At 38.2% G+C, this 24,957-nt stretch overlaps 1 protein-coding gene across 3 annotated transcripts in view; it reads left to right on the top strand.

Moving 5' to 3' along the window:
- uggt2 (UDP-glucose glycoprotein glucosyltransferase 2) overlaps positions 1–24,957 on the top strand; it is a 63,160-nt gene that overhangs the window by 23,561 nt on the left and 14,642 nt on the right. For 2 of the 3 annotated variants that reach the window (XM_047370250.1, XM_047370249.1), the window contains 14 exons: positions 2,361–2,492; positions 4,470–4,600; positions 4,801–4,893; positions 4,980–5,082; positions 5,937–6,016; positions 9,567–9,756; positions 9,873–10,031; positions 10,143–10,228; positions 15,253–15,337; positions 15,481–15,563; positions 15,854–15,877; positions 23,510–23,611; positions 23,703–23,787; positions 24,775–24,957. In XM_047370250.1, the coding sequence (XP_047226206.1) occupies positions 2,361–2,492; positions 4,470–4,600; positions 4,801–4,893; positions 4,980–5,082; positions 5,937–6,016; positions 9,567–9,756; positions 9,873–10,031; positions 10,143–10,228; positions 15,253–15,337; positions 15,481–15,563; positions 15,854–15,877; positions 23,510–23,611; positions 23,703–23,787; positions 24,775–24,957 (1,536 nt within the window). The remainder of the gene's footprint in view (positions 1–2,360; positions 2,493–4,469; positions 4,601–4,800; positions 4,894–4,979; positions 5,083–5,936; positions 6,017–9,566; positions 9,757–9,872; positions 10,032–10,142; positions 10,229–15,252; positions 15,338–15,480; positions 15,564–15,853; positions 15,878–23,509; positions 23,612–23,702; positions 23,788–24,774) is intronic. The other variant, XM_047370251.1, reaches the window with a different exon arrangement.

Genomic DNA, 24,957 nt, shown 5'->3' with positions numbered 1-24,957 from the left:
TTTTCAAAATTGGCTATGCAGAATGTGGCCACACAGGTTGATGGGGAACACGATGCAGTTGACCTAAAGTCACAGGCACAACAACAGGTATTGGGAGTTTTACTCAGGGAGTCTGATATTGATCATTCAAAAAACCCTTTTTTCAGGAACTCCCTTTAGTTGAAACGTTTTTGTGTCTTTTGCAGGATATTGATTTTCCATCATATTTGATCTGCCGCCTGACACAGTAAACAAGCGTTTTCATGAATGTCCGCTAAGGGGAATATTTTAAGATTATAGGTTTTCGAAATGCTGACGGTTGTCAACACAAGCAATCAACATTTTTGTTCTGGTGGTTGATGCTGATTTAAAACCTATTATTGGTTGTTTTATCACACAGTTAAGCTGAGAGGAGAAAATCTGTTTTGTCCTTGCTTTTCAAAAGACTGACTCAAAGTGGCCAAAAGACTTTCACCTATCAAATTAAGCACTACGGTCCACAAATTAGGAATAAAGGAAGAGGTAAACATCAAGATATGCTCAGAGTAAACTTATCTAGTCTACCAAATCAAGTTTCCAGGGTTTTTTCTAAGTGACCCCAGTTGTTTACAGTACAAATTTCTTTTGTATATTTATTTTTTCTATCATGGTACCTGTGATTTTAATGTCTTTGGATAAGCCAATCCTTCTTAAGGTACTCATTTGTATCATCTATTTTAATCTTAATGTTTGATTTTATTGTTTGTTAGTTTTTAGCTGTAAAATGTCCTTGATTGTCATTTTTTTAAAGTGTCCTTAAAATGCATTTTTATATTAAATGTATTATTATTATTATTATTATCTGGTATGCTGTCTGGCCAGATCTAACAGTGCTGGGAATCAGATATGTGCTTCAAACAGCCAAACAGTATTAAATATTTAGGTGACAATGGCTATAGATTTTTCTGACAACAAAGTGGTATCTCAAACTTTATTAATTGATGAAGGTCTGTGTTCCTGGTTTAAAAAAGAAAATCTAATGTAATTCAACTTTTAAAGACATTTACAACTACAATAATTAAATAATTTTTAAGGGGATTTGATTACAGGTTGCCCCCTTGTTGTGCCTTTGAATTATTAGGGCATAAGTTGCATTTGATTCCAGTTAGACGTGTATTTTATCATCAATCATGCAGGTGTTCAAAGGTAAAAACTAGGAAAAACAATGGTTGGATAAACCCACGTGCTGAGATTTGTCTTTTTTTTTCCTTGAGTCAAGTTCACAGTTTGAGAAAACCGTGATTGATGAGCCAATCCTCTCACCTCACATCAGCTAACAGAATACCTTTAAGGCATGCGTGAATCTCCACACCCTGTAGATACCTAGACAAGCGGTCTGCTTGCTGTCAGTTCCACTTGAAGTGTCACAGGGCCATCAAATGGCAAGCTCCACACAGTGCATCTTTAACTAAAAAGTGCTGGTGTATACCTGGTGTCCTGGGGCTGATGAATAGCTGAGCTCCTGCTCACCCTTGTGTGAGCTACATATGTTCAGCCAGGCCTGACCATCACTCTGCTGCTATAAGCAGCCTACAACCAAATGCTGCAGTGTGCAGGATCCACCCACACGGCAGTACACAGAGGCAAGTCCAATCAACAAGTTCGTTGACACAGGAGCTCCCCTCTATCCCGTCAGGAGGAAATCATACCGCACATGCTTCAGCTGGGACTACTGTAGCAAACTCTCTTTCAATTACACAAGCCTTAAACAATAAGGAGAGTATGGACTGAAAATAGCAGTAGAAAGATGGGTAGGAAGCAGCTTTGTGACTTGAGACCCAAAGCCAAGGGATACAAGTGTATTACTGGCTGGCTGGCAGACAGACTTGCTGACTAAATTGCGCTGACATTATTGGTATTTCACCTGATCTCCGGAGGACAGAAATGTTGGAGAAACTAATAACCTGACTCCACTCCCTCCACAAACACACACTCCCACACCAAGTGCATTATGAACAAATATGACTGTAATTAAGATTTTTTTATATTAATTACAAATTGATTTATCTATTTTCTTTCTTTAATTTCTGACAGCTGTGTTTAAAATGTTTCCTTTTTTTGACAGACCTGTTTGGAAACCCAGTAACTGCAGATGCAAGTCATCAATGATGGATGAAATAATAATTATTTTTTGCCTCACATACATCATTTCTTTATACCAATGCATCACTCAGAATGGTATTTTGATGTCAAGCTGAAATGAAGGAGAAATGTCCTAAAGCTACTCTGTTGGATAGTTCAGTTGCATCTCACATCTCGCTTTACCTCACAAACCCTTCAGATATTCAGAAACTATGAACTGTACCTGAGATCCTAAACAAAGTTCTGTTGTTCTGCTCCAGGGAATGGACCTAGATGCCTTTGAGAAAAAGTTCAACACACTAGAAGTTGAATTTATGCGCAGTCAGCAGATGTTCTGTCAAGATGTTCTGAAGCTTCGTCCTGGAGAGCGGGCAGTGATCAGCAATGGCAGAGTGAGTAGACTCCATGTTGTTAGGTTGGAAATGTGAACATTGTTCGCCGGTTTGGACTCGGGCAGACGTCAGTCATAAATCTCATTACTTTATAACCTGTTTAAAAAAGAGGTAAACTAATTTTTGTTGAGGTTCCTTAGCTGAAATATTGTTACATCTTTTTAACAAAATAACTGTCAATGGGGACGATTAGACCAACAACCAAAATGTTCCAAAAGGAGCAGGAAAAATTCTGCATTAAAACATTCGAGATGAATTTCATTGTTTTGGTTTGAGATAAATTGACTAATCTTACTAAATTGCAGGAAACCCTCCTACTATTCATCAGTGACAGTTTATTGATTGACTCATAGGATTTGCAGCCAATTTACTGATTTCCATTTTAAAAAAGAGGAAACCGTAAGATAAATTTCCTTTGTATTTTTTCAGTATAAGAATGTTTGTATTGATTAAAATCAGTGAATGTTAACTAGAAATTGTTTATTGTGATAATTAGCATCATATTTCATATAATCCTGGCCTAAACATTTCTGACCACCCCTGTTAGTATGTTGAAATGTACAAACTCTGTCCTTTGTTAAACAGTTAACATTATGAAAACGTCAGCAATCAAACCTCTTCTAAAGAATCCTAATCTGGATGCCTATGGCCATATTAAACCTAACATTTTGGGCAAAGATAAATAAAAAGCTTATTTATAAGCTAATTTGCTCATTTTAATACAAAAAAATACAAAAAAAGTTCTTCTAGGCAAGGTTTTGACCCCACCACAGTACTAAGACTAGACTTAAAGATGTCATAAATGACATACACTGTTAGGGTTTTATGACTTTTTATATTGTTTATCACTTGTGTCTGCTCTAAGTGCTTTCTTCCCCCACATGTCATAGACAAAGAGATAGGAGAGAAGGGTGAGTTATGCTATTATCAGCAACATCTAGGGACTGGTACCAATCCCCACTCCTTTCTCTGAAATCAAGACACATGAACCCTAACCTTTCTGACCCCCCCCCACACACACACACACACACCTCGAATGTTGTTTGAACTGTGTGTGACCAAGCATGTATAAATAAAGAGGGAGGAGTGTTAATACTTTGTAGTTTTGCACTGCAAAGTGTGAGCTACCCTTGCCGCAAGTATATGTGTCGTTTCCTTACGTCTGAGTTGACTAAATAATACTTATCATACACCCTAACAGTGATGCATTAAAAACATCTCTTGGTGGGACATTCTAGTGCTGTCCAAATTTGGTTCTGATTCTACTGAGCAAACTGGGACTACTTTGTGTTTTTTGTTAAATATAAAGCTGAGCACCACATGTGGGCTCTTCAAGGCTCCTGTCTTGGATTACTTTTGTTTAATATCTACACGCTCCCCCGACTTCAGATTGAAGAGCTCCTAAACATTGGTTACCATGCCTACGCTGATTACTCCCAACTTTACCTCTGTCTAGCACTAAATACATGCGGTCTCTTACAGGCCCTAAATAATCATATCTGTTATATCAGTGAAAGAATGTCTGATAGCTTAATGCAGAAAAGAAACTAGTTGTTGATTTTAGTCCCAATGAACGGTGCTATTGTTTTCAGTATCTTCCTTCGGCACTGTCAAATCGGCAGGGCGTGTGTTTTCTCTTTAAAGGTCACATGTGGCCTATTGTATTCCGTGTGTTTGTGTACAAAGCCGATGACTGATGTCTCAGCGGTAGCAACGTTGACATCCAGAGATGATGAGGCCAGCCTCTTAGGTGGCACTAATAATTAACATTTCTCCACAGCAGTGGTAGGGCTGTTCTCCCAGATCCAAGAACAGTTAAAGCAGACAGCATCATTGAATAAAATGACTTTAAGTCAATAAAATACTATGTCATGGCCACATTACACCTGAGATCCCCCAGGGCAAGTTTTAAGTGATACATACCGAGATAAGAATTGTAAAAGTCGTGTTCTGACTGGATTATTTTCTCTGTGTTAGATCCTCGGCCCATTTGAAGAGCAGGAGGAATTCACTGTGGAGGATTTTCAATTGCTTGAGAGGATTACACTGAGTGGTTCAGCAGAGAAAGTCAAAGCCAAAGTAAAACAGATGGGGATAAAATCAAAGCAGTATGTTTGTATTCATTTTAGCTAACCATCTAAAACAAAATATAACTTTGCCTTTCTGTTATTAGTGTTTTCAATAAAAATTTGCACACCATTTTAACTTTTTTACAGCTACCTCTTTCATTGTTTATGGTCTTTTTTATTCTCAGATCTCCCTCTCCCAACTCATATGCTTTATAAATAATGGACCTCTTCTCCTTTAGAGCTAGTGACTTGATCATGAAAGTTGATGCCCTGCTCTCTGCAGTCCCTAATGGAGAGGTCAGAAGAGATATCAGTTTCAAAGATACGCAGAGGTATGTATTTCTATTTTTTACTATTTACCATTCTATTGTGAGATCATCCCACAGTTAAAATCAGAAAATTGAAATTTCCTCCTCAGTGTGCTCCACCTCTCACCACTTGAAAATGAGGTATTCTATGATGTTGTGGCCATTGTTGATCCCCTCACTAGAAAAGCGCAGAAGATTTCGTCGCTCCTGATTGTAAGACGTACTCCAGTTTTGTTCCTTTTCATTTAGTGCCTATGCCCGCTCTCACATAGAAAACAAGTGGGCTGAGTAACGCAGCACCCTGACCTCACATGCCATCCATCACCACAGGCTGATCACACCAAGTTTCTAAAGCCTAAAGTTGTTTTATTGTTTGTGTTATGCTCTGCCTCAAATAAAAATGAAGAGTTGTAGGTTTTATTCAGCATCTGAACAAGAGTAGACTCCCACAGTTGGACATTTGATAATTTCCTTCTCGCTTTCTTTTTTATGACATAGCCTCTGCACATGGTGCACATGTTCTACCAACTGAGCCACCTGCACCGCCTGCATGCTCTTTCTTCTCCCCATAATCTTCTGTTGCAGGTGCCAGAGCTTTATTTTGGCACTTAACTTTTCTGCGACGTCTGGCTTCTTTCTCTGTTTGTTTTCAAACTGATTTACATATTTTGGCCATGACTATGAATATAAGTGTCATAAGCTACGAACCCTGAAAACAATCTGAACAGAAAAGTTGTGAAAATGATGACGTATGCCCTTTAAGCAAGAAAATAGTTGTTAAACTCAAAGGCCGATGTTGGCTGTTTAAGTTGAACATCCCACATCACAAGCATGTTTAGACAAACATGCTAATTTATCCAAACATGTTGGCTTATATTGAAATATTTAGTTCAGTCAGTCTTTTTCAATAAAGTACATTTTTATATATATATTTTTTCATTGTTAAGCTTCCTGGAACCATATATAAGGTCCAGTTTCATGGTTCTCTTTTTGATCTCTCTGTTGCATACAGAATTTCATTTCTCCTTATTTCTGACTTGGCTTCTGTTTCTGTTTGAATGCTGCAGGTGCTTAGTCAAGTGGTCAATGTGAAACTGCAGGTGTTTATGAATTGCAGGGCCAAGTTGTCCGAGTTGCCCCTCAAGAGGTAAGCCCCAGCTCCAGCAGTAATTAAATTTTCCTATTTAGCTTGTTTGTGTATCCTCTTGTTGCTGCAGTCTTAGAATCTCAGCAGCACCTGATCCCTTTGTAAGAGTGTGCTACACAGATGCAATCTGTGTAATAACACCACCTTATTGCTTTGGGCCCCCACATGCATCTCTGAGCAAATTTCTAACATTCATTGTTGCAGTTCAGACATGCAGGGGAGACAGTTAAAATAATAATAAAATGAAAATAGAAAATGATACATTGATTGTTTTTCTGTGCATCAGTGTTCAGGCCCATGGGTGAATGTGGCTATTATATGATTTATTTATTTTTGTTGAGTTAGTTCAGAGAAATCTCAAGGCATATAACTGAATTCCCTAGCTGAAGTTTTATTGATGGAAACAAGTCTTCGACCCCAAATCATTCATGTCTCCACCATCCCTCCTCCATCAACGTCCTGTGCCCCTGAGCAAGAATTGGCTGTAATTGACACAGACTGCAACATGATACATTTGTGTTGGATAAATAAGCTGGATGTCTCCAGTTGAGCTGCTGTGTAATCGCTGCATTTCTCCCACATTGCACCGTTTTTAAATTCTTTGAAACTAGCTGTTAGTTTCTGCCTTGCTGTCAAGTTGCTTTGTGCACTTGTAGCTGTTAAAACTGTTTGGACTGATTTGTTGATGTTGATCAGTGCCCCACAACACAGTTTTTTGTGTCCTTTTATGGTCATTGGGGCTTTTTTTTTCTCCCATTTATTTGCATTTAATGAGGAAGTTATTACTGCTTCATTTAGCTTTTATAGCCACAAGCTTCATGGTATTAAAGTTCACCTGTGGAGATTCTGCTGCCAGTAAGAGTGCATGAATTTTCTTTCTGCAGCAGTTGTTTAATTATCTTCCCTGCTGTACCTCTTAACAGTAAAAGTGCAGTCTTGTTCCTATCTGGTCACAAATCCCAACCAATAAAATTAAAACTTAATGTTTCCTGTGATGAGCTGGGTTTAGGCTCTTTAAACTATAACTGTTCCCTCACCACACTTTGGTGCTACAGTGGAAAACACTCATCTCTAGAACACTTTAGAAAAGTCAACAATTGTAGTCTACTATTGTAATGGAAATCAACCATTTGAATACTAAACATGTTTTCTGATCCTGTTAGCCACATTAAACCAATTAATATTGATATTTTATTATCTACATTGCCTTGCAAATGTATTTAATACCCATTTAACCACACAATTCAATGTATTTTATTGGGGTTTTAAGTGAAAGACCAGCACTAAGAACTTCATAATAGGGAGGTGAAAGGAACATGATGCATGCTTATTCAGACTTTTTTCAAATAAAAAATTAAAAGTGTAGATTGCATTTGTTTTAAGCCTTTCTGAGTCAATAATTTATAGAAATACCTTTTGATGTAGTTACAGCTATGAATGGTTTGGGTTAACTCCTCCAGCTCTACACATACAGTAGATATTGAAATGCTTGGCCATTGTTGTTTACTAGGTGTGTAACGGCACTTGTTTTCGTCCTGAGAATATCTGGCACAGCCCTGCTGGTTTGGTACACACATGTACCGAATATACACAGCTTTGTTTTATAATTGAAGGTATGTAGCACGCTCTGCACTTTACTGAATTATTCACGTGAAACAATGCAAAGCAGATTGTAAACATCACAGATACTGGAGAAAAATAAGCTGATGTCCAAATGGGTACCTGTAGCAATCAACCAAAACTCTTCATACAAAATGCAAATATGAGGAATCCAACAGCTGCATGTTTCATCCAGGTACAGCTGAGACACTAGGTTGTCGAAATATCAAAACAACAGCCTCTCAAATATGGGCACAGTCCTATTTAAACATTTCTAAATGTCAACATTGACATTTTTTGAGTGGTTATATTGTTGTATAATTTATCATGTACTGGCTATGTCTGCTTATGGAACTTTATTTATTTAAAAAAATCAAACCAAATCTCCAGTCAGTTCTGTACTTTCCATTTTTTTTAATTTTTAGAACATAATATCAAATTATTTTCAGAAAATCGTATAATTTATACTTCATAATTCTTCTTGATTAAAGCTTACGGAACCGTGACTTTAAAACCCAAGTACATAACTAACCATGATTTTTGTGTTTTTTTACACCCATATTGTTTACAAAACACTTCAAGCCCAGTCGGATTGGATATGTAGTCTCTTGTGAACATCAATTTTAAGGTCTTGCGTTAGATTCTATGTTACATTTAGTTCTGGGGTTTGACTGGGCTTATCTAACCCATGAATGTGTTAGACTGGGTGTACCATCCCAGTCTCAGGTCTTTTACAGCTTCCAACAGTTTTCTCTGAAGATTACCCTGTGCTCCATCCATCGTCAAATCAACTTTACAGCTTCCCTGTCCCTAGTAAAGAAAAGCATCTCCACAGCTTGATGCTGCCAACACTGAGTTTTACAGTAGGGATGGTGTCTTCACGGTGATGTGCACTGTTAGTTTTTCAACTGTTAGCCAAAAGGTTGGTATTTGGTCTTATCTGACCAGGGCACCTTCTTCCACATGTGTGCCGAGTCCCCTACATGGCCTATGCTAAATGTCTACTGATGATGGACAGTTTTCTTTCAACAATAGCTTTTTTCTTACCACTCAAGTCAAGATTTGAGATGCACCTTTTTCTGTCAACATATACCCCATCTGAGTTGGGACTCTCTTTAGCTCCTCCAGAGTTACGCCTGCCTCATTCTTTGTTCTTCTTGCTTGGCCTGCAAGTTTAGTGGGATGGCCATGTGTTGGTGGGTTTGCATTTGTGCCATACTCTTTGCATTTATGGATGATGCATTGAACAGTGCTCCGAGAGATGTTCAAAACGTTGGTATCTGGTTTTATAACCTAACCAAATGTTTTTGCACATGGGTCCCTGACCCTGACTAGATAGTTTTTAATTTGGTGTCAGATAAAAAGGGGGATGAACACAAATCTGTGCCACACTTTTCAGTCTTTTTATTTAAGAAAATTTTTTTATTTTCCCCCCATTTCCCAATTATCTTCTACTTTATGTTGGTCTATCTCATGAAACCCCTATAAAATACATTGGACTTTGTGGTTATAAAAGTGAAAAGTTCAAGAAGTATGAATACATTTGCAAGACTTCTTCACAACTTTTCTGTGTTGGAAAATAAAAAAAAGCATCAGTCATAAAGGTAAGCCTCGAGCTGCTTCTGCACTGAACTTTTCTTGTGAATATTTGTTACTGGCTGAACATGAGCACTGACAGTTAAAGCATTCGATTCCTCAACTTTAAAGAAATGTCTTAGACAGAGCTGCCACAGGTGCACCTATTCCTGCTGTCCTAGACTGAAGACCATAGCAGATGTTATCATTTCGTCTTGTTACAGAATAAAGTTTTGGATTTTTTTCAGTGTTGAAAGAAAAAGTATTATTCAGTAGTTTAAAGCTTTCCATTATTTTCTCATTTGTTTTGCTATCCCTTTTAGTTGTTACTTGTCACGTACATAATTCATCACAATGTGTTTGACTTTCTTCACAGTTTTTACAGATTTGTTTTGGAGCCCGACGTGGCTTTCTTAGCCAACGATACGGCATCTCCAGGTCCAGTTGCCCGCTTCATGGAGCTCCCAGAATCTCCCCTCCTTACCCTTAACATGATCACACCGGAGAGCTGGATGGTACAGGCAGAGCACAGCCTTCACGACCTGGACAACATCCACTTGCAGGAGGTATAGAGGTGCTTAGTCATGGCTACCCAATAATCTTTGCAGGTGTGGGGAGAGCTAGAGTGCTTTTATTGTCATCCAGAGGGTTTTGTTGCTTTGTAATTTATGATGCTTTGCAGGTTAACGGGGTTGTGGCAGCAGAATTTGAACTGGAGCACCTCTTACTGGAGGGCCACTGCTTTGACCTGTCAACTGGTCAGCCACCTCGCGGACTACAGTTTACCCTGGGCATGAGTCAGGACCCGCTCATGTATGACACCATTGTCATGGCTAATCTGGTCAGTATCCTTCTCAGTTTTCTTGCACTGTGTTGTAAAAACAGAGCAGATGATTCTATCTGAAAGTTTTAGACTGAAAGTTTTTGGGTTAATGTGGAGAAAATGTTGCAGGGATATTTCCAGCTGAAGGCCAATCCAGGAGCCTGGATCCTAAGATTACGTAAAGGGAGATCAGAGGACATCTATCAGATTATCACGTGAGGATCCCAATCTGTTTTCAAACAAAAAAATTAGGCAATAACAACTGTACATCAGATGTTTTCATGTCTCAGATTCATGGCTGTTTTTCAGTTGCCTCTTCTTTCCTACAAAAACCCATCTCTATGGAAACATGGTGAGCTGCTGACACTGTAGCTACGCAAGGTTTTGACGAGTGCAGGGAGTGCTGTTCGGTATAGAGGCAGGGAGAGACAGGTAGGTGGAAAGGGCTGCTATTAAAGAGAAGACAGACTGGAGAGATGATGCAGATGGTCACCTTCGTGCCTTCCTCCCCAGCCTCTAGAATCTGTTTTTGTGAGGCTGCAAGTGAGCAAGTTTCCAACACAGAATAACAGAATTAGTTCTGTTCTTTACTTCATTTAATAAAACTGAACCATTTGCCTTAAATATAACGAAGGAATAACTCAAAGGGTGATTTGTTTCTCACATAATTTTGCATTAATGTCATCTTATTATTGGGCATTTGATAATGCATTTGAACTAATCTTTTTCCAGGCCTTATTGATTAAACAAAAATCAGATTTAATGCAGATTTTAATTCAAATTATACATAAGGCATTCAATTTAATTTTTTTTAAGCTTGACATTTAACATATGACAAGGTAAAACTCATTTAGATTGTTTGCTTTCCGGCAATGGACCAAGCTTCTAAGTATAGTCCATACATTTTCAGTAGGGTTAAAGGTCAAGATAATTTCGGAGGCTAAGTTTTAGCCTGCTTTAAGTATGAAACAAACCGCTTTTATGTGTTTTTTCCTTTTGGAAAATCCAAGTATATCAAAGTTACATTCATCTGACTCAGACTTTCACCCAAATGATGAAAAGTTATCAGAATGTGTAAAAACCAAGGAACTTCCAAGGCTGAAGCTGATCATAATGTCGGAAGATGAAATTATAAGGTACCCATAGGGAGAACTCAAAAGGCTTCTGGAGAAACGTTTTATGGTCAGATGAGGCAAATTCTAAGCTATTTTACCTCAGTGATAAGAATAATGTTTGAGGGAGTCAAGTTAAGGCTTTCAGACATAAAAACTGTCAAACATGGTGTCAACTTAAGTATTAGGTTTCTTTACTGGGACCTAAGTCCGAATTTCATACCTTAACATGTAAATGTGAGCTGATATGACAATAAAAATCCTTGAATCCTTAAGCATGGTGTCAAGCATGGTGGTGGCAGCATCATGCTCTGAGGCTGTTTTGCGGCAGATGGTACTGTGGTGAATTGTGCAAAGTGTCTGGAATAATTCTTCAGCTTTAAATCAACATCTATATGGTTGAAACTCAGATGCACTGTGTGTTCCAACAGGGCAACAATCCCAAACAAATGTATAATTTTGACAATGTTTGGGTCAGACGAAATACACATTTTTAAAACCATTCAAGTTAGAGATGCACAATTTATTGAATCACAATCGTCATCGCAATATTTGTGTTTAATATCCCTACTGCAAAAGGACTGTGTGGATGTAATATTGTATTGTGCATTCATGGATTGCATGTATAACATGTTTAGGCAGTCGCATGAACTCTGATTACCTTTAAGGGACACACCTGGTGTATGTCCTTAGTGGCTGAGACGCTAAACCTTATGGAGAGTGGGTGGGACATTATATAATGATAAAAAAGTATCGTGATAATGGCGGTCATTTGTAACTAATAAGTTGTTAGTAGTATATTTATACCATCCTTAAGAAAGGATAGTTTAAATACATCAGTAAAAGCTCAACATGGATATGATGTTGATGTCCATTAGAGTGTATGTAAACTTCTAACATGTGCTCTGTGTGAGTGGGCACTGGCTGTTTGTCTTTACAATCACTGATCGTCCTCTTTGGCTAACTTCACCTAAGATTTAGGGCATATACAGCCCTCGGTTCCTCTGGAATCATATCGGACAACCAAGATTTATCCCCCAATCCTCCAGGTGAAGCTAAGAGGTGATGTCATTTTTCACCTTGGCAGGGTCATTATTCTTGTGGTTAGCGGCACTCTGCTCTGGTTAGGTGGCCGATCAGGGCCTATTGGGAGCGTCTGTTTTCCCGAGTCCCAGAGTGTGCATTTTCCTCCTCCAGCCTGTGTTGCTACCTCGCCTCGCCTTGACAGCGATGAATGAGATGACCAACTCTCCCCCTCTCATTGCAGGGATACAGATTGATCTCTGGTGCTTTCCAACAGTAGCCCTGAAGGCTGATTTGCACTGGTGACAACAGAAGAGGGAAAACACAAGCAGCACTTGAGCATGTGGGAGCATGTGGGAGGGGGATTTTCCTTAGGTCTACTGTGGAGGGGGCATTTATCATAGTGATAAGGTTAGATTTTTTGCCTTTAGTAAGCATTTGGAGTTGTAATGGCTTGCGGTGCATCATAGTCAATTGCTCATCTTACCTTCAGGCTTGTTCTACGATGTTTCACCATTAAACCTTGCTGATTCGGTCTGCCAAAATACATTGCCTACTTGGCAAATCAGTCCTAAAACAATTACAGTGAAAGGCTGTGTAACACAATCAATATTGTACAGACTTTCTCATTAAATCTACCAGTATATACAGCACAGCTGGGAAGTAGTGATGGGCAAAATAATGGTGAGGTGAAGATGATGGAGGGTAATGAATATGGTCTGGTTTTTGACCCTGGCAGCTGTCCCAGTATCCGCTTTTAAGTGCACGCTCTCACTGTCTGTTTGGACTCTGTCCATTAACGGCTGTAGTTTCCTTTATTGTAAGAGCCTATAGTGTGCTTTTTTTCTTTCTGTGTTGCTATGAGTAAAGCATGGATATTGGCATGATGTACAACCTTTACATTTGTAGGCCACATCATATCTCAGTTTGGAAAATGCTTGTTTTATTTGACTAAAATAATGACTGGAAGTAAAACACCAATGACGTTCTGATCACAATATACAGTGCCTTGCCAAATTGTTATTTTACAACCACACACAAAAAACTTTCGGGGGGATTTTATTTGAAAGACCAACACAAGTAATGAACACTTGTGAAGTAAAAGGAAAATAAAATGTGGTTTTCAAAGGTTTTTACAAATAAAACTCTGAAAAGTGTGCTGTACATTTGTATTTCGCAATTCCTCACACACTTATTCTGATACTACTAAATAACATCTGGTGAGACTAATTGCCTTCAGATTTTCTGCCCTAGAAACGGAGTGGTGTGGACGCCACTGTGTGCGGTGAACAGTAGTTCACTGACAAAGACCCCTCCCCTCGGTGGTTCAGTGAGGCTTTCCTGAGAAGATGCGTTTTCTAGGAGGAAGGCAATTGAAGTGCCAGAAATTTCTAAACTCCTGTGGAGACGTCTGAAGATTTTAAAGGAATACCCCATCACCCAGATGCGTAAGGGGATAGAAGTAAAGTTCTGTCAGCGGTCTGTCAGGAGATAAAAGCAAAGTTTTGAAATGGGACAGAAGCCAAGTTCTAAGGAATTGCCTATGGTAATAACTATGGACCAAAAAGCACAGAGTGCATCATTGAATGGGTTAAAAAATTACATTTTTTCAGCAGGAGGGTCATTCAGCCCTAAAATATAAGGCTAGGCAAAGATAGCATTAATCAGAGAAGCAGCCAAGAGGCCAATGCTTACCTAGGACCTCTAGAGTCAGGTAAACATAAATGGAGCTTAATACAGGACAAGCCTGGTGGAAAAACACCTGTTAAAGGCTGCAAAAAATTTGAGACCAGAGTGGAGGTCGCCTTCTAGCAGGACAACAACCCTATACGTACAGCCAGAGCTACTGTGGAGTTGTTTAGACCAAAGCATATTCATATATTAAAATGGCCCAGTTAAAGTCCAAACCTAAATCCAAAAGTGAAAGATGGCAAAACTTAAAATTGATGTTCACAGATGCCATCCATTCAGTCTAACCAAGCTTGATTTGTTTTGCAACGTAAAATGGGAAGTCTCTTAATGTTCAAAGCTGGTGGAGCCTTGCCCAAAAGACTTTTTCCAAAAGGTTTTTCTATAAAGTATTATTAACACAGGAGGCTGAAAACAAATGTGTGCCACACTCCAGATTTTATTGTAAAAATAATTTAATTTTTTTTATTTTTGCGACCAACTGCGCCACCGTGGGCTGCACGGTGGCGCAGTTGGTAGCACTGTTGCCTTGCAGCAAGAAGGTCCTGGGTTCGACTGCTTTCTGCATGGAGTTTGCATGTTCTCGCCGTGCATGCATGGGTTCTCATCGGGTACTCCGGCTTCCTCCCGTAGTCCAAAAACATGACTGTAAGGTCTCTCTAAATTTGCCCTTAGGTTCGAATGAGTGTGTGCACTGTTGTTTGTCCTGTATGTCTCTGTGTTGCCCTGCGATGGATTGGCGACCTGTCCAGGGTATTCCCTGCCTCTTGCCCTAGTCTGCTGGAGATAGGCACCAGCTCCCCCGTGACCCTTTATGGAATAAGTTGGATAGAAGGATAATGAATGAATGAATATAAAAATCATGCATAATTTTGCTTCCACTTCACAATGCTACTTCACAATGCTACTACTTGTGTTGGTCTACCATATAAAATCATAAACAAACTGGTGTTCATGTTTGCACAGTAACTGAATGTGAAAAAGTTCAACTGGTATAAATACTATGCCAATTCAGTGTCTCTTCTCATTTATTTATTTTTTTCTAAATGTTGTGGCAATAGTGGCCATTATTTTGTAAGTTGACGGACAAGAAATGGGGTGGTACTACTGCTGCGCCCTACTCCCATTATTCTTAGCATAAACTGTTTTAAACATTAAAACTGTTTATCATACTATTAATCGAAGTCATCATCGATAAACTATGATAACTCCAGATTATTATTTCTTTTTTTAAGTTGGTAATTTGTCATTTTGACCAAATGACTTAAGTTTAAATGCTGGTACTGGTTTACCTGTGTTGCACTTGCAGGCTGCAGATGCTGTATTTATATCTAATACATTTAATATATTTTAGCTTAGATAGTAAATAAATTCTCAATTTCCAATGATTTGTTTTTGGTTTTTTTTCTTTCCAGGCATGATGGGACTGATTCCCCGCCTGATGCTGAGGAGGTTATAGTTGTGCTAAACAGTTTCCACAATAAGATCATCAAAGTTAGGGTGAGAACGTTTCTATATTTAGTTTCCATGCGCTGCTGCTTTCTTTGATGTTCCTGCTGCTCACGAATTGTGAGTGTTTGAACCCTTTTAGCCAGTGCTTAGTAAAACCTGTGGAAGTCTGATTGTTATGTGTTTACTTACAGGTGCAAAAAAAAGCAGAGAAGATTAATGAAGACCTTTTGAGTGAAACTAGTGAGAGCAAAGGCATATGGGACTCCATAGTAAGGTATGTTCAATCTCATGAACTCTAGTTGGTTTTAAACACTCTGTCTAGCTGGCAAGCAGGAAAAACTGCTCTTTGATTGATAGTTTTGCTCATGTAGCCTTCGTTTATCAATTATACAACACGGTTTCAGGAGATCTTACCCTTCCCCTGGATCAAGACTGCAATATTATGCTGTAAGATCTAGTCTTGCAAAAAATATGTGCTTCTGTAGGTATGTGTGTGCATTTGCGCGTTTCCCCAGCACCTCCTAACTGTGTGATCCTGTCTCATTTAATGCTTGCTGTGTGAAGTGTTTGGAGCACTTTTGAGATGAGGTAGGCAGTCCTGCTGGAACCCCTTTAACACATAAACCTTTGTTAAATTCATTAACACGTCATGTTTATTTGCTGCTCTAATTTTTGTGTGCCACTCTACTAAACATTGTGATTAGTTACATTAATTTGGTAATTCCTGTGACTTCTTCAGAGTATTAAAAGCTCGGGTAATAGTTTTGGCCTCTATAACGTGAACATTTATTCAGGTGTTGTGATACACAGATAAGCATGCATGTTTTCACATGGAACAGGATGGTTTAGTTAGCTGTTTTTCTTCATAAATACATCTGTGGATGTGCTTTGCAAATTAGCAACAGCTATAAACGTTGTGGTGTTCAGTTTTAGTTTATACTTAACTCTTGTCCCCTTGCAAATAAACACTGAAGAATAACAAAATCACACCATTTTATTATTTACTCAGTTTATCTTTCTCTGATATTGAAATCTGTTTGATGATTTCAAAGATTTAAACGTGAAAAACAGCTGAAGAAATGTGTAAGGGGGCACACATTTTTCATGGTATGATACCCAACATCTACACTTTCTACCAAAATGATTTAGGCAGAAAATTGCGATCTTAGTTAGATCTAATATAACTTTTTATGATGAGAAGAACTCGGTTACATAAGAAGTTTCCTTGAGAATAAAAGAGGAGCATTTGTCAGTGGTTTACATCCATGCTTTTCCCAACAGTTTAGCAGTACTGTCGTCTTTGCTTGAAACTGATCAAAGCTCAGGATATTATGAGTAAATTCCATTATATAGTTTAGATCCAAGGAGGCCTTACCAAAAATGGTTTATCTGGTAAACCAGCGGGTTGTTTTCGTTAATTAGTCTAAACTAAATGGAGATTCAGAACAAACTGAGATAACAGATCAATAATGAACTGTTTGGGTTTTGCAGCTGATTTCCCAACCTGAGTTCTGGCACGCTGGCACTGTCGATACCATTTTTTATTCTCTTCAAGAGCTACGATCAAGAACATTGCAGATATTATTTTCTAGCCTTCTTGCTGTAGATAGTTATTCATTTTAATTAGAAGCAGAGGCGATTTTACACCATGTGTGAGAAAAAGCTGCTGCTGTAAAGCAGGGTTTAATATTACTTTTAGTGAAATGATTATGGTGACGACCTTTTTCTTTGTTCTGTATGTGTTCCCCAGATAATGTTGACCTCTACCTTAACTCTTGAGATTTCTGAAAGGTTGTCAGTGTTTCCAAATGAAGCATGCTCCACGACAGGCAGAAGCTGTAAGCTAAGGATAAAACAGAGTAACTTTGCTGTAATACATTTCGCCTTCCTGTGATCTGCTGAAGTCTCACTCCCTGTGAAAGTAGAATGGGAGACGTGGCTCCATAGTAAGAAAAACTGTTATTTTTCAAACAGCTTCTAACACCTTTTCTGCTTCCTCTAAAATTTTAAACATCTCCCTAACAGTTAAATGGCTTAATGCAAGTCTTCTTCAGTCAGTAGCAACTTCCACACTAAAACGTGTTTAGCTCAACCTGTTGACACTTGGGTATGGTGCATTCACTGATCAGAACAAGATTGGATTTTTGAGTTTCAGTCCGGCCAATCACTGTACAGAGCCAGTAAACCTGAAAGTGATCTGCTGAAGTGCAGCAACAGGTCGGGGAGGGGCAGCACTATGTTACTGTATGCTCCATACAGCTTCATTCACCATTGGTCATTAAGTAGAAACAGTACTAAGAATATTTTTGGATCTTAATAGCAGTAACTGGCCCATGCCTAAATATGACAGCATAAGTTTTTTTTAATTGATCACACTTTTTGTTGATAAAATGTGATAATGTCAACACTGAAACATCTTTTTGTGGTGGATTAAATTTTCATGACTTTCTTTCTATATAATTATAATCCAAGGATAGAATATCTTGTGTTTTACCCACATTCACGTTCCTATAAGCTACCGGACAGCTGCAGTCAGTGCAGAGGTTGTTTTTTAAAGGTGCTTTGTTGCCTAAATGGTCTCAAATAGTGCTAACAAGACTTCCATCCAAGTTTCCATCAGTAGATAGAGAGAGGCTGGATCGATATTATATTAAATTACGTTACTGAGTATGAATTGCTGGGCTTTACTAGCTTTATATTTTAAAATATATTAACGTATTGGATTGTAAGAAAATACATTAGGTTTACTTTAGCAAAAGGGTCAAAATATTTTAGTATGCACTAAAGACTTCAAAATATTGTTGCTTTAAAATAATCATAATTATACATACATTACTTAATTTTTCTTTAAATAATCTAATATGAAGGACAAGAGCAATATTGTTTTTTTCTGAATGTTTTTTTCTGTTTGGTTTAAATTAAAATAAATCCTTTCCTCTTCTTTCCTTTTGGATTCAGAGAAACTCCATTGGTTTTAGTGTTTTTGCTGTAAATCCCAAAGTTTGGGAACACCACACAGAAGGTGAGAGATCGTGAGCAGCTCTGGTACCTGGGGAAACATGAAAGGTTCTGGTAAATAAACATTTATAAAAGCAACAACAGGACCTGCGGGGCAGCATCTTTTCTTCTAAGATCTTCACTGCTAAGTTAAAAGTGAGCCCAGCTGTCTGTAAGGTCTGAGATACAATGCTTTGCGAAAGTAGCCATACATCTTAAACTTTTTAAGGATTTTATTGGATAGACCTACACAAAGTAGCTGAGAATTTTGAAATTCAAGGAAAAGGATACGTTGCTTTCAGTTTTATACTAATATAACTCATAAACCTGTGTTGTGAGTGTGTATTTGTCCCCCCTGAGTCAATAACAAGAAGGGACAGAGCAGACTACTTCTTGAGGAAGCTTAGGTCCTTTGGTGTTTGCAGCAAGATGCTACATATCTTCTATAAGTCTGTTGTGGAGAGTGTGATCTCTTCTACCATCATCTGCTGGGGAAGCAGCATCAGAGCCAGGGACTTAAAAAAACTCAACAAGCTGATAAAAAAGGCTGGTTCTGTTCTGGGGACTCCTCTGGAACCTCTGGAGATCATTGTGGAAAGACGGATTCTTCATAAAATGAAGAACATTATGGAGAACTCTGAGTATCCTCTTCATGAGACTGTCCTACAAGAACAGAGTGTCTTCAGTCAGAGGCTTCTTCAGATCTGCTGTAAGACGGAGCGCTACAGGAGATCTTTCCTGCCCACAGCCATCAGCATCTACAACGGCTCTTTGAGGAAACCTTCATAATATGAGCTACAACAACATTTAATTTCCCTTTGGGATTAATAAAGTATTTTTGAATTGAATTGAATTGAATACTTTGTTGAGACATATATCTCTAAGATTTATAGATGTAAATACTGATATTTGCCAACTCTTCTATACAAAGAGGGCCAAATGTGAACATCAACTCAGCCCTACCAGCTACTCTATTCCTGCTGAAGAAAAGCATCTCCACAGCATGATGCCACCACCTCCATGATTCCCACCACACATAGTTCTTTGGATGTTGGCCAAAAACTTACATTTTGGTCTCTTTGGCTAAAACACATGAAATACATAGATGTTTGTGGTTTTAATTATGCAAAATCTGAAAAAACTCTATGGCTATGAATACTTTTGCAATGCACTGTAAGTATTATTTAAGCATTATGCTAATCCATGGTAATTATAATCAAAATCTTTCAAATGTGTTTATTGCATTTTTTAAAATTCAGAAAAATTGTAGGGGATTTAAATGATGAACTGCATGGTATTGCAGAGAATCTTGTCAGTGATTTGTTTCTAGTTTCAGGGTAAGCTTGAAATGGATGAATGCATATTATGGGTTGATTGTGTTGATTCCAGCTGGTGTTGTCTACAGTTGTGGATTTGTTGAGAGCTCTGTGGTCTAGATTATCTCGGGTAATTCAGCCAAGCAGGCTCTCACCTGACCCTCTAAATCTGTTTATCTGTGGGATCCCATTGTTGGGCTGAAGTCCCTCCATAATGGCGGGCTTACTCATCTTAGGCCATTGACATCCTGAGACCCCACTGATGTGTTGTGGCTTAGCCAACATTTCAGATGAAGAGACACAAAGGTTGTCTCTACAGAGAAGCATACTTTGAAGAACAATGGAAGAAAAATGCTTACAACGTTTTCAAAAGTTTAAAAACTTTGTTTTTCTACACTATCGCAAAGTTTCTGTTGAGGTAACTTGCTGAATGTTATTGTCAGGGAGCTGGTTTTAGAGGACACTGTTCTCCCTCCCCTACCTTCGCTTTCCCTGGTGTCTTCTTGGAGCCCCGGGCTGAAGCCGTGGTTGTGATTGAGTGTGGGAGAGACACCCCTTCCCTCATCAGCAGTCTGTTACAGACAAGGACATTCGGCCTCACTGCAGACACATCTAGCCTCCAGCACAAGTCCTGATTTCTGTCCACTAAATGTGCCTTGAATCATGAGCCGTTGCTCTTTAAGGACATGTTAATGTGTTCACGAGTTTGAAAGTGTCCTTTAGATTTTACTTCAGTCTGCTGTTATCTCACATAACACATTTTAGTCTATTTTTCCAGCTTGATAGTAATCAATTGACTCACCGTGTGGCTTCCATCATCTGCAAGATGCTGAAAGTGTTTTTTTCCTGTTTTCTGTTGGAAATGAAAGGTTGGTCATTCTATGCACACCAGTATAGGATAATGCTCCCAGGCACCCCTTTTCCTCTTTTGTTTTTATGCATTTAACTATTGAGTGCACATCAATATTACTCTATGACATATTTCTGTTCCGGTCTATCTTCACATTTGAAAAACTGCAAGCAGCTAATTTTTGCTTGATAAATGACTTAAACAGCCCATTATCAAATTTGCTGATACATCAGCTATGCAATTAACTGACTGCTCGTCACAGTGCTGGACTTGTGCACACTTCCGTCGTTTCTTTAAAGAGATCCGTGCAATTTAAAACGCCTTTCTTTTCTAGTCGCTTCATTATCTGTTCTTCTCAATCCTCAGCAACATCTGGCTATCTATCAGTCTAATTCAGCCAAAATGATTTAATAAAATTGTCCCAAAGGCACTGTATCACATTTAATTGAGATAATTTCTTTGAGCAGTCTGGACTTTTTTAATGGATTTAAAGAGGCATTGACTTGTTAGATATCTTGGTAAAAATTGTTTTACATTGGCCTGTAATATAAAATATTTACTTCTAAGTATATGAAGGAAAAAATACCACATTACACTTCAGTTTGTATTTACTTGTAGCACATTTTTTGTAATTAGCTGTAGCTTGTGTGAAAAATACAGACACAGAGAGAAGTTTCCAGGACTGTGTTGACAGTTCTTGAAACGAAGTACATCTTGTGACTTCTTTAGGATTCAAGGTTAAGAAGCAGCCATACACTGCGAATGAAGGTGATTCACTAACTAATCATTAGCAAGTGTAACCACCTCTGAAAAAACAGAGTTTCAGCAGTTTGACCTTTTGGTGTGTGCTCAATGCCAAGGAAAGAACAGATATTGTGTTAGAGAAGCAATTGTTTTGAATTGGAGTTATAAGTCATTACAGCAATGTAAGACAGATTATTTACCTATGTAAATCATTTCAGACCCTAACTAATCTTCCCAGGAGTAGATGTTCTGATAAATTCACCCTAAGGTCAGCCCATGCAATACTAAAGGAAATCTAAAATAAACCCAAGAGCTCCATCTTGAATTTTGAAGTACAAATAAGAAAATCACTACTCTATTGGTAGAGCATGTTTAAAACAGTTACTTCTCTTAAAAAATGTCAGAACAACTTAGGTTTGCAATCCCACATAACTTCTAAAACAAACACAACATATCAGTAAAAAAAAGCATATAAGAAATATCCAGCATGATGGTGGAGGGGTGATGACTTGATTTGGTTTCCCAGCCACGAGAGCTGGGCACCTTGCAGCCATTGAATAGACCATCAACTCTTCTGCATACCAAAGTATCCTTGAGGGAAATGAGAAGTCATCTCTCTAGAGACTTGGTCAAAATTAAGTCATCATCAGGACATAGTCCTATGCACAGCAACATATCTGCAACAGGATTGCTGAAAGGGAAGAAAATCAAGGTCTTGCATTGGTCTAGTCAAAGTTTTGACCTTACTCTGATTGAAATACTGTGGTGGAGCCTTAAGAGAGCTGCACATGAAGGAATGTCCTACAACCTTAATTAACTGAAGAAATGTGGTAAAGAGCAGTGAACCAAAATTCCTCCGCAGTGATGTGAGAAATTGACTAGGCAAAGCAAGTCTATTTGTGTAACATCATTACAGGACAATAACGGAACAAAGGCAAGGAAAATTATATTTAAAAACAAGAAACACATTATTGAATATTAGACAAACAATGAGCATCACATAAAAAGAAACTATAGAATTCTTATTTCCAACAAGCAAATAGCTAAAACATGATAAAATGAACTGATGAAATAGTATTTGATCTTTATGAGAAATAGTATAGTTTTCACTCCTGATTTAAAGGAGCCATCAGTTTTTGAAGATCTCAGGTTTTGGTTCAAAGCTGAGGAGCTGGATTAGTAATTTAATGACTGGTGTGATATTTTCCATTTCCTTAGTTTTGACCAAGACTTGTGCAATGGGGGGGGGATTCATTGGTATTCTGGACAGACTGACTTGGTGACAGTGACAGACTGTGGTCATATCAATAAAGTTGTGTGTCATCAGCATACATGTAGAAAGGGATCTTGTAGCACCCTTTAATCTGAGCTAGAGGAAGCACGTAGATATCGATAGTGACCCGGGAATGGAGCCTTGAGGAACCCCACATGTGATCTTTGTACCCTTACATTTATGATCATCAAGTGAAACAAACCGGTCCCAGTTTACAAAGTAAGGTGTTAACCAATTACTTCAAGTTATTTATGATCAGTTCTGGATTTTTTTCAATATAGACTCCAAGACTTTGAACATTGAATTCAGTAAATAAAAAAGGCTGGTCTAAATTTACTCACAACTCTGCATGTCACAAAGGATCAGTCTCTCCTCAGTAGAAAGCACTCCTGAATGTCTACATCATGACTATAATGTTGGTGCACTATAGTGAAGAGAGAACTGCTTGTAAAAGTTTTGAAAGGCGCTGATGGCTGGGTGTAGATTTGACCAGCCCCTAATCCAATTAACTAAAATGGAAGATAATGCAGTTTGTGAATCGCATCCTATTTTTTTTTCTTGGTGTGGCAGAGACAAGTTGAAGCTCTAATAGCACAAAGACGTGTTTTACAGATGTGGCTCTATTTAAACCCCCCATACCAATCATTTTTTTGTAGACCTTATGCATCTTCTGCTTGCATCATCTAAGAAGATGTAAACATAGGAATATATTAGATTTCTCATAAACTGTTCTAACACCTAATTTCAGCGTGCTAGATGAATATCAGCAGGAGCTGAAATGCCTCAAATCATGTCAGATTTGTTGACTTCCACATCATTTCCACCCTCATTATTTTTATTTTATTTTAAGAAAACACATCAGCTCCTCAGTGCTGCATGATTTGTTTGAAGATTGTTTCTTCTGCCTTTCATAACTATAATTTCCCCTGGCTTTATGAAAGCATGGTTGCTACAGCAAAAGTTTTGATTTGTTGCCGCTATATGAAAAGTTGTCATGAATCAGAACACAGACGCCTCATGTATTCTGGTTTCATTTACAGCATCACAGGTGGTGGCTCAAAGAGGGATGGAGAGAAGAAAAAGGAAGATATTCTTAACATATTTTCTGTGGCCTCCGGTCATCTGTACGAGCGATTTCTGAGGTCAGTTTCTTTCCTTTCAGGCTTCACACAGTGAATTACATTTAGTCTGATCTTGAAAAGGTGATCTTGTCTTATCCCATCTCTCTTTCAGAATAATGATGCTGTCTGTTCTTCGTCATACAAACACACCTGTCAAGTTCTGGTTCCTTAAAAACTACCTCTCACCTTCTTTTAAGGTATTGGTTTTGTTCTATAGATGTAAGGGTTACTACGAAGTCTAATCTGGAGAAAAGGCTGAAAAAGAATGGTTGTTTTTCCTCAGGTCTGGAAAGAAATATGAAATATGAAAAAAGAAAATGGAGTGTGAAAAACTGCTTGAGTTTCCAGACTTTATTTCTTCTTTTATTCTCTAGATGGGAAACAATACAATCTTTTTACATCAAGTTCTTTTTAAATTGCATCTTGTATCTTTGATTTACCACATCTCAGCTGGAATATTCATAAACATATGAAGGATGAACAAATCAATCGGTCAGTTAATACCTGCCCAGTTTTCCCTTGATCAGCTCTGATCGATGATCAGCTGGTCAAATACTGAAAAACTGACCATTTTTCCTATCCATCAAATGCATCAAAACTAGGAATATTTTAGTCTAGCTGTCTAAAAACATAGACTTTGATGTATATTTTAGCAATATAAATCAGATAAAAGCCATAGACAGAGGCTTTAATTCATAAATAGGGATAACCTTGCAATTCTCTTATTTATGTTGGATTCAAAACTACTTAAACTCTGAATGGGTTTGTCAGCCTGCGAACAAAACAGTCAGGAAAAGCCTGATTGGTGCATTTCTCATGGTATCAAAGGAATTAAATAAGCTGTAGTTATTGTAGAATAATTCAGTCCTAGCCTGACAAGTTTTATTTTTTTATACATTTGTTTATTTGATAATAATTTAAAACAATGAAAATTACAAATAACACAGGGAAATGGCCCTTTACCACTAACTTCAGCTTCAGCATTGTTCTCTTGTATGTTTTGTGGAAAATGCAAAGGATAAAACCCAACTAGTTAATGTTTTCCACTTGAGAGATTTAAACCTGAAAAACTATGAAATTCTAATAACAGGTAAATGTTCAGGAACCCTGACATGTTTTGATTAGAAAATACACCATTTACACAAATCTTTTAACCTCTCCTATTTCCTTGTGGTCTTTTTTAGGAGACCATCTCTCACATGGCCAAGTCGTATGGCTTTCAGTACGAGTTAGTGCAGTACAAGTGGCCCCGCTGGCTCCACCAGCAGACAGAAAAACAGCGGATTATCTGGGGATACAAGATCCTCTTCCTGGATGTTCTGTTCCCGTTAGCTGTGGACAAGATCATTTTTGTGGATGCCGACCAG

Source organism: Girardinichthys multiradiatus, chromosome 7 (assembly GCF_021462225.1).
Source record: "Girardinichthys multiradiatus isolate DD_20200921_A chromosome 7, DD_fGirMul_XY1, whole genome shotgun sequence".
Taxonomy (NCBI): domain Eukaryota; kingdom Metazoa; phylum Chordata; class Actinopteri; order Cyprinodontiformes; family Goodeidae; genus Girardinichthys; species Girardinichthys multiradiatus.
The sequence above is the reverse complement of the archived record's forward strand: the minus strand, read 5'-3'. Positions and strand labels throughout refer to the sequence as shown.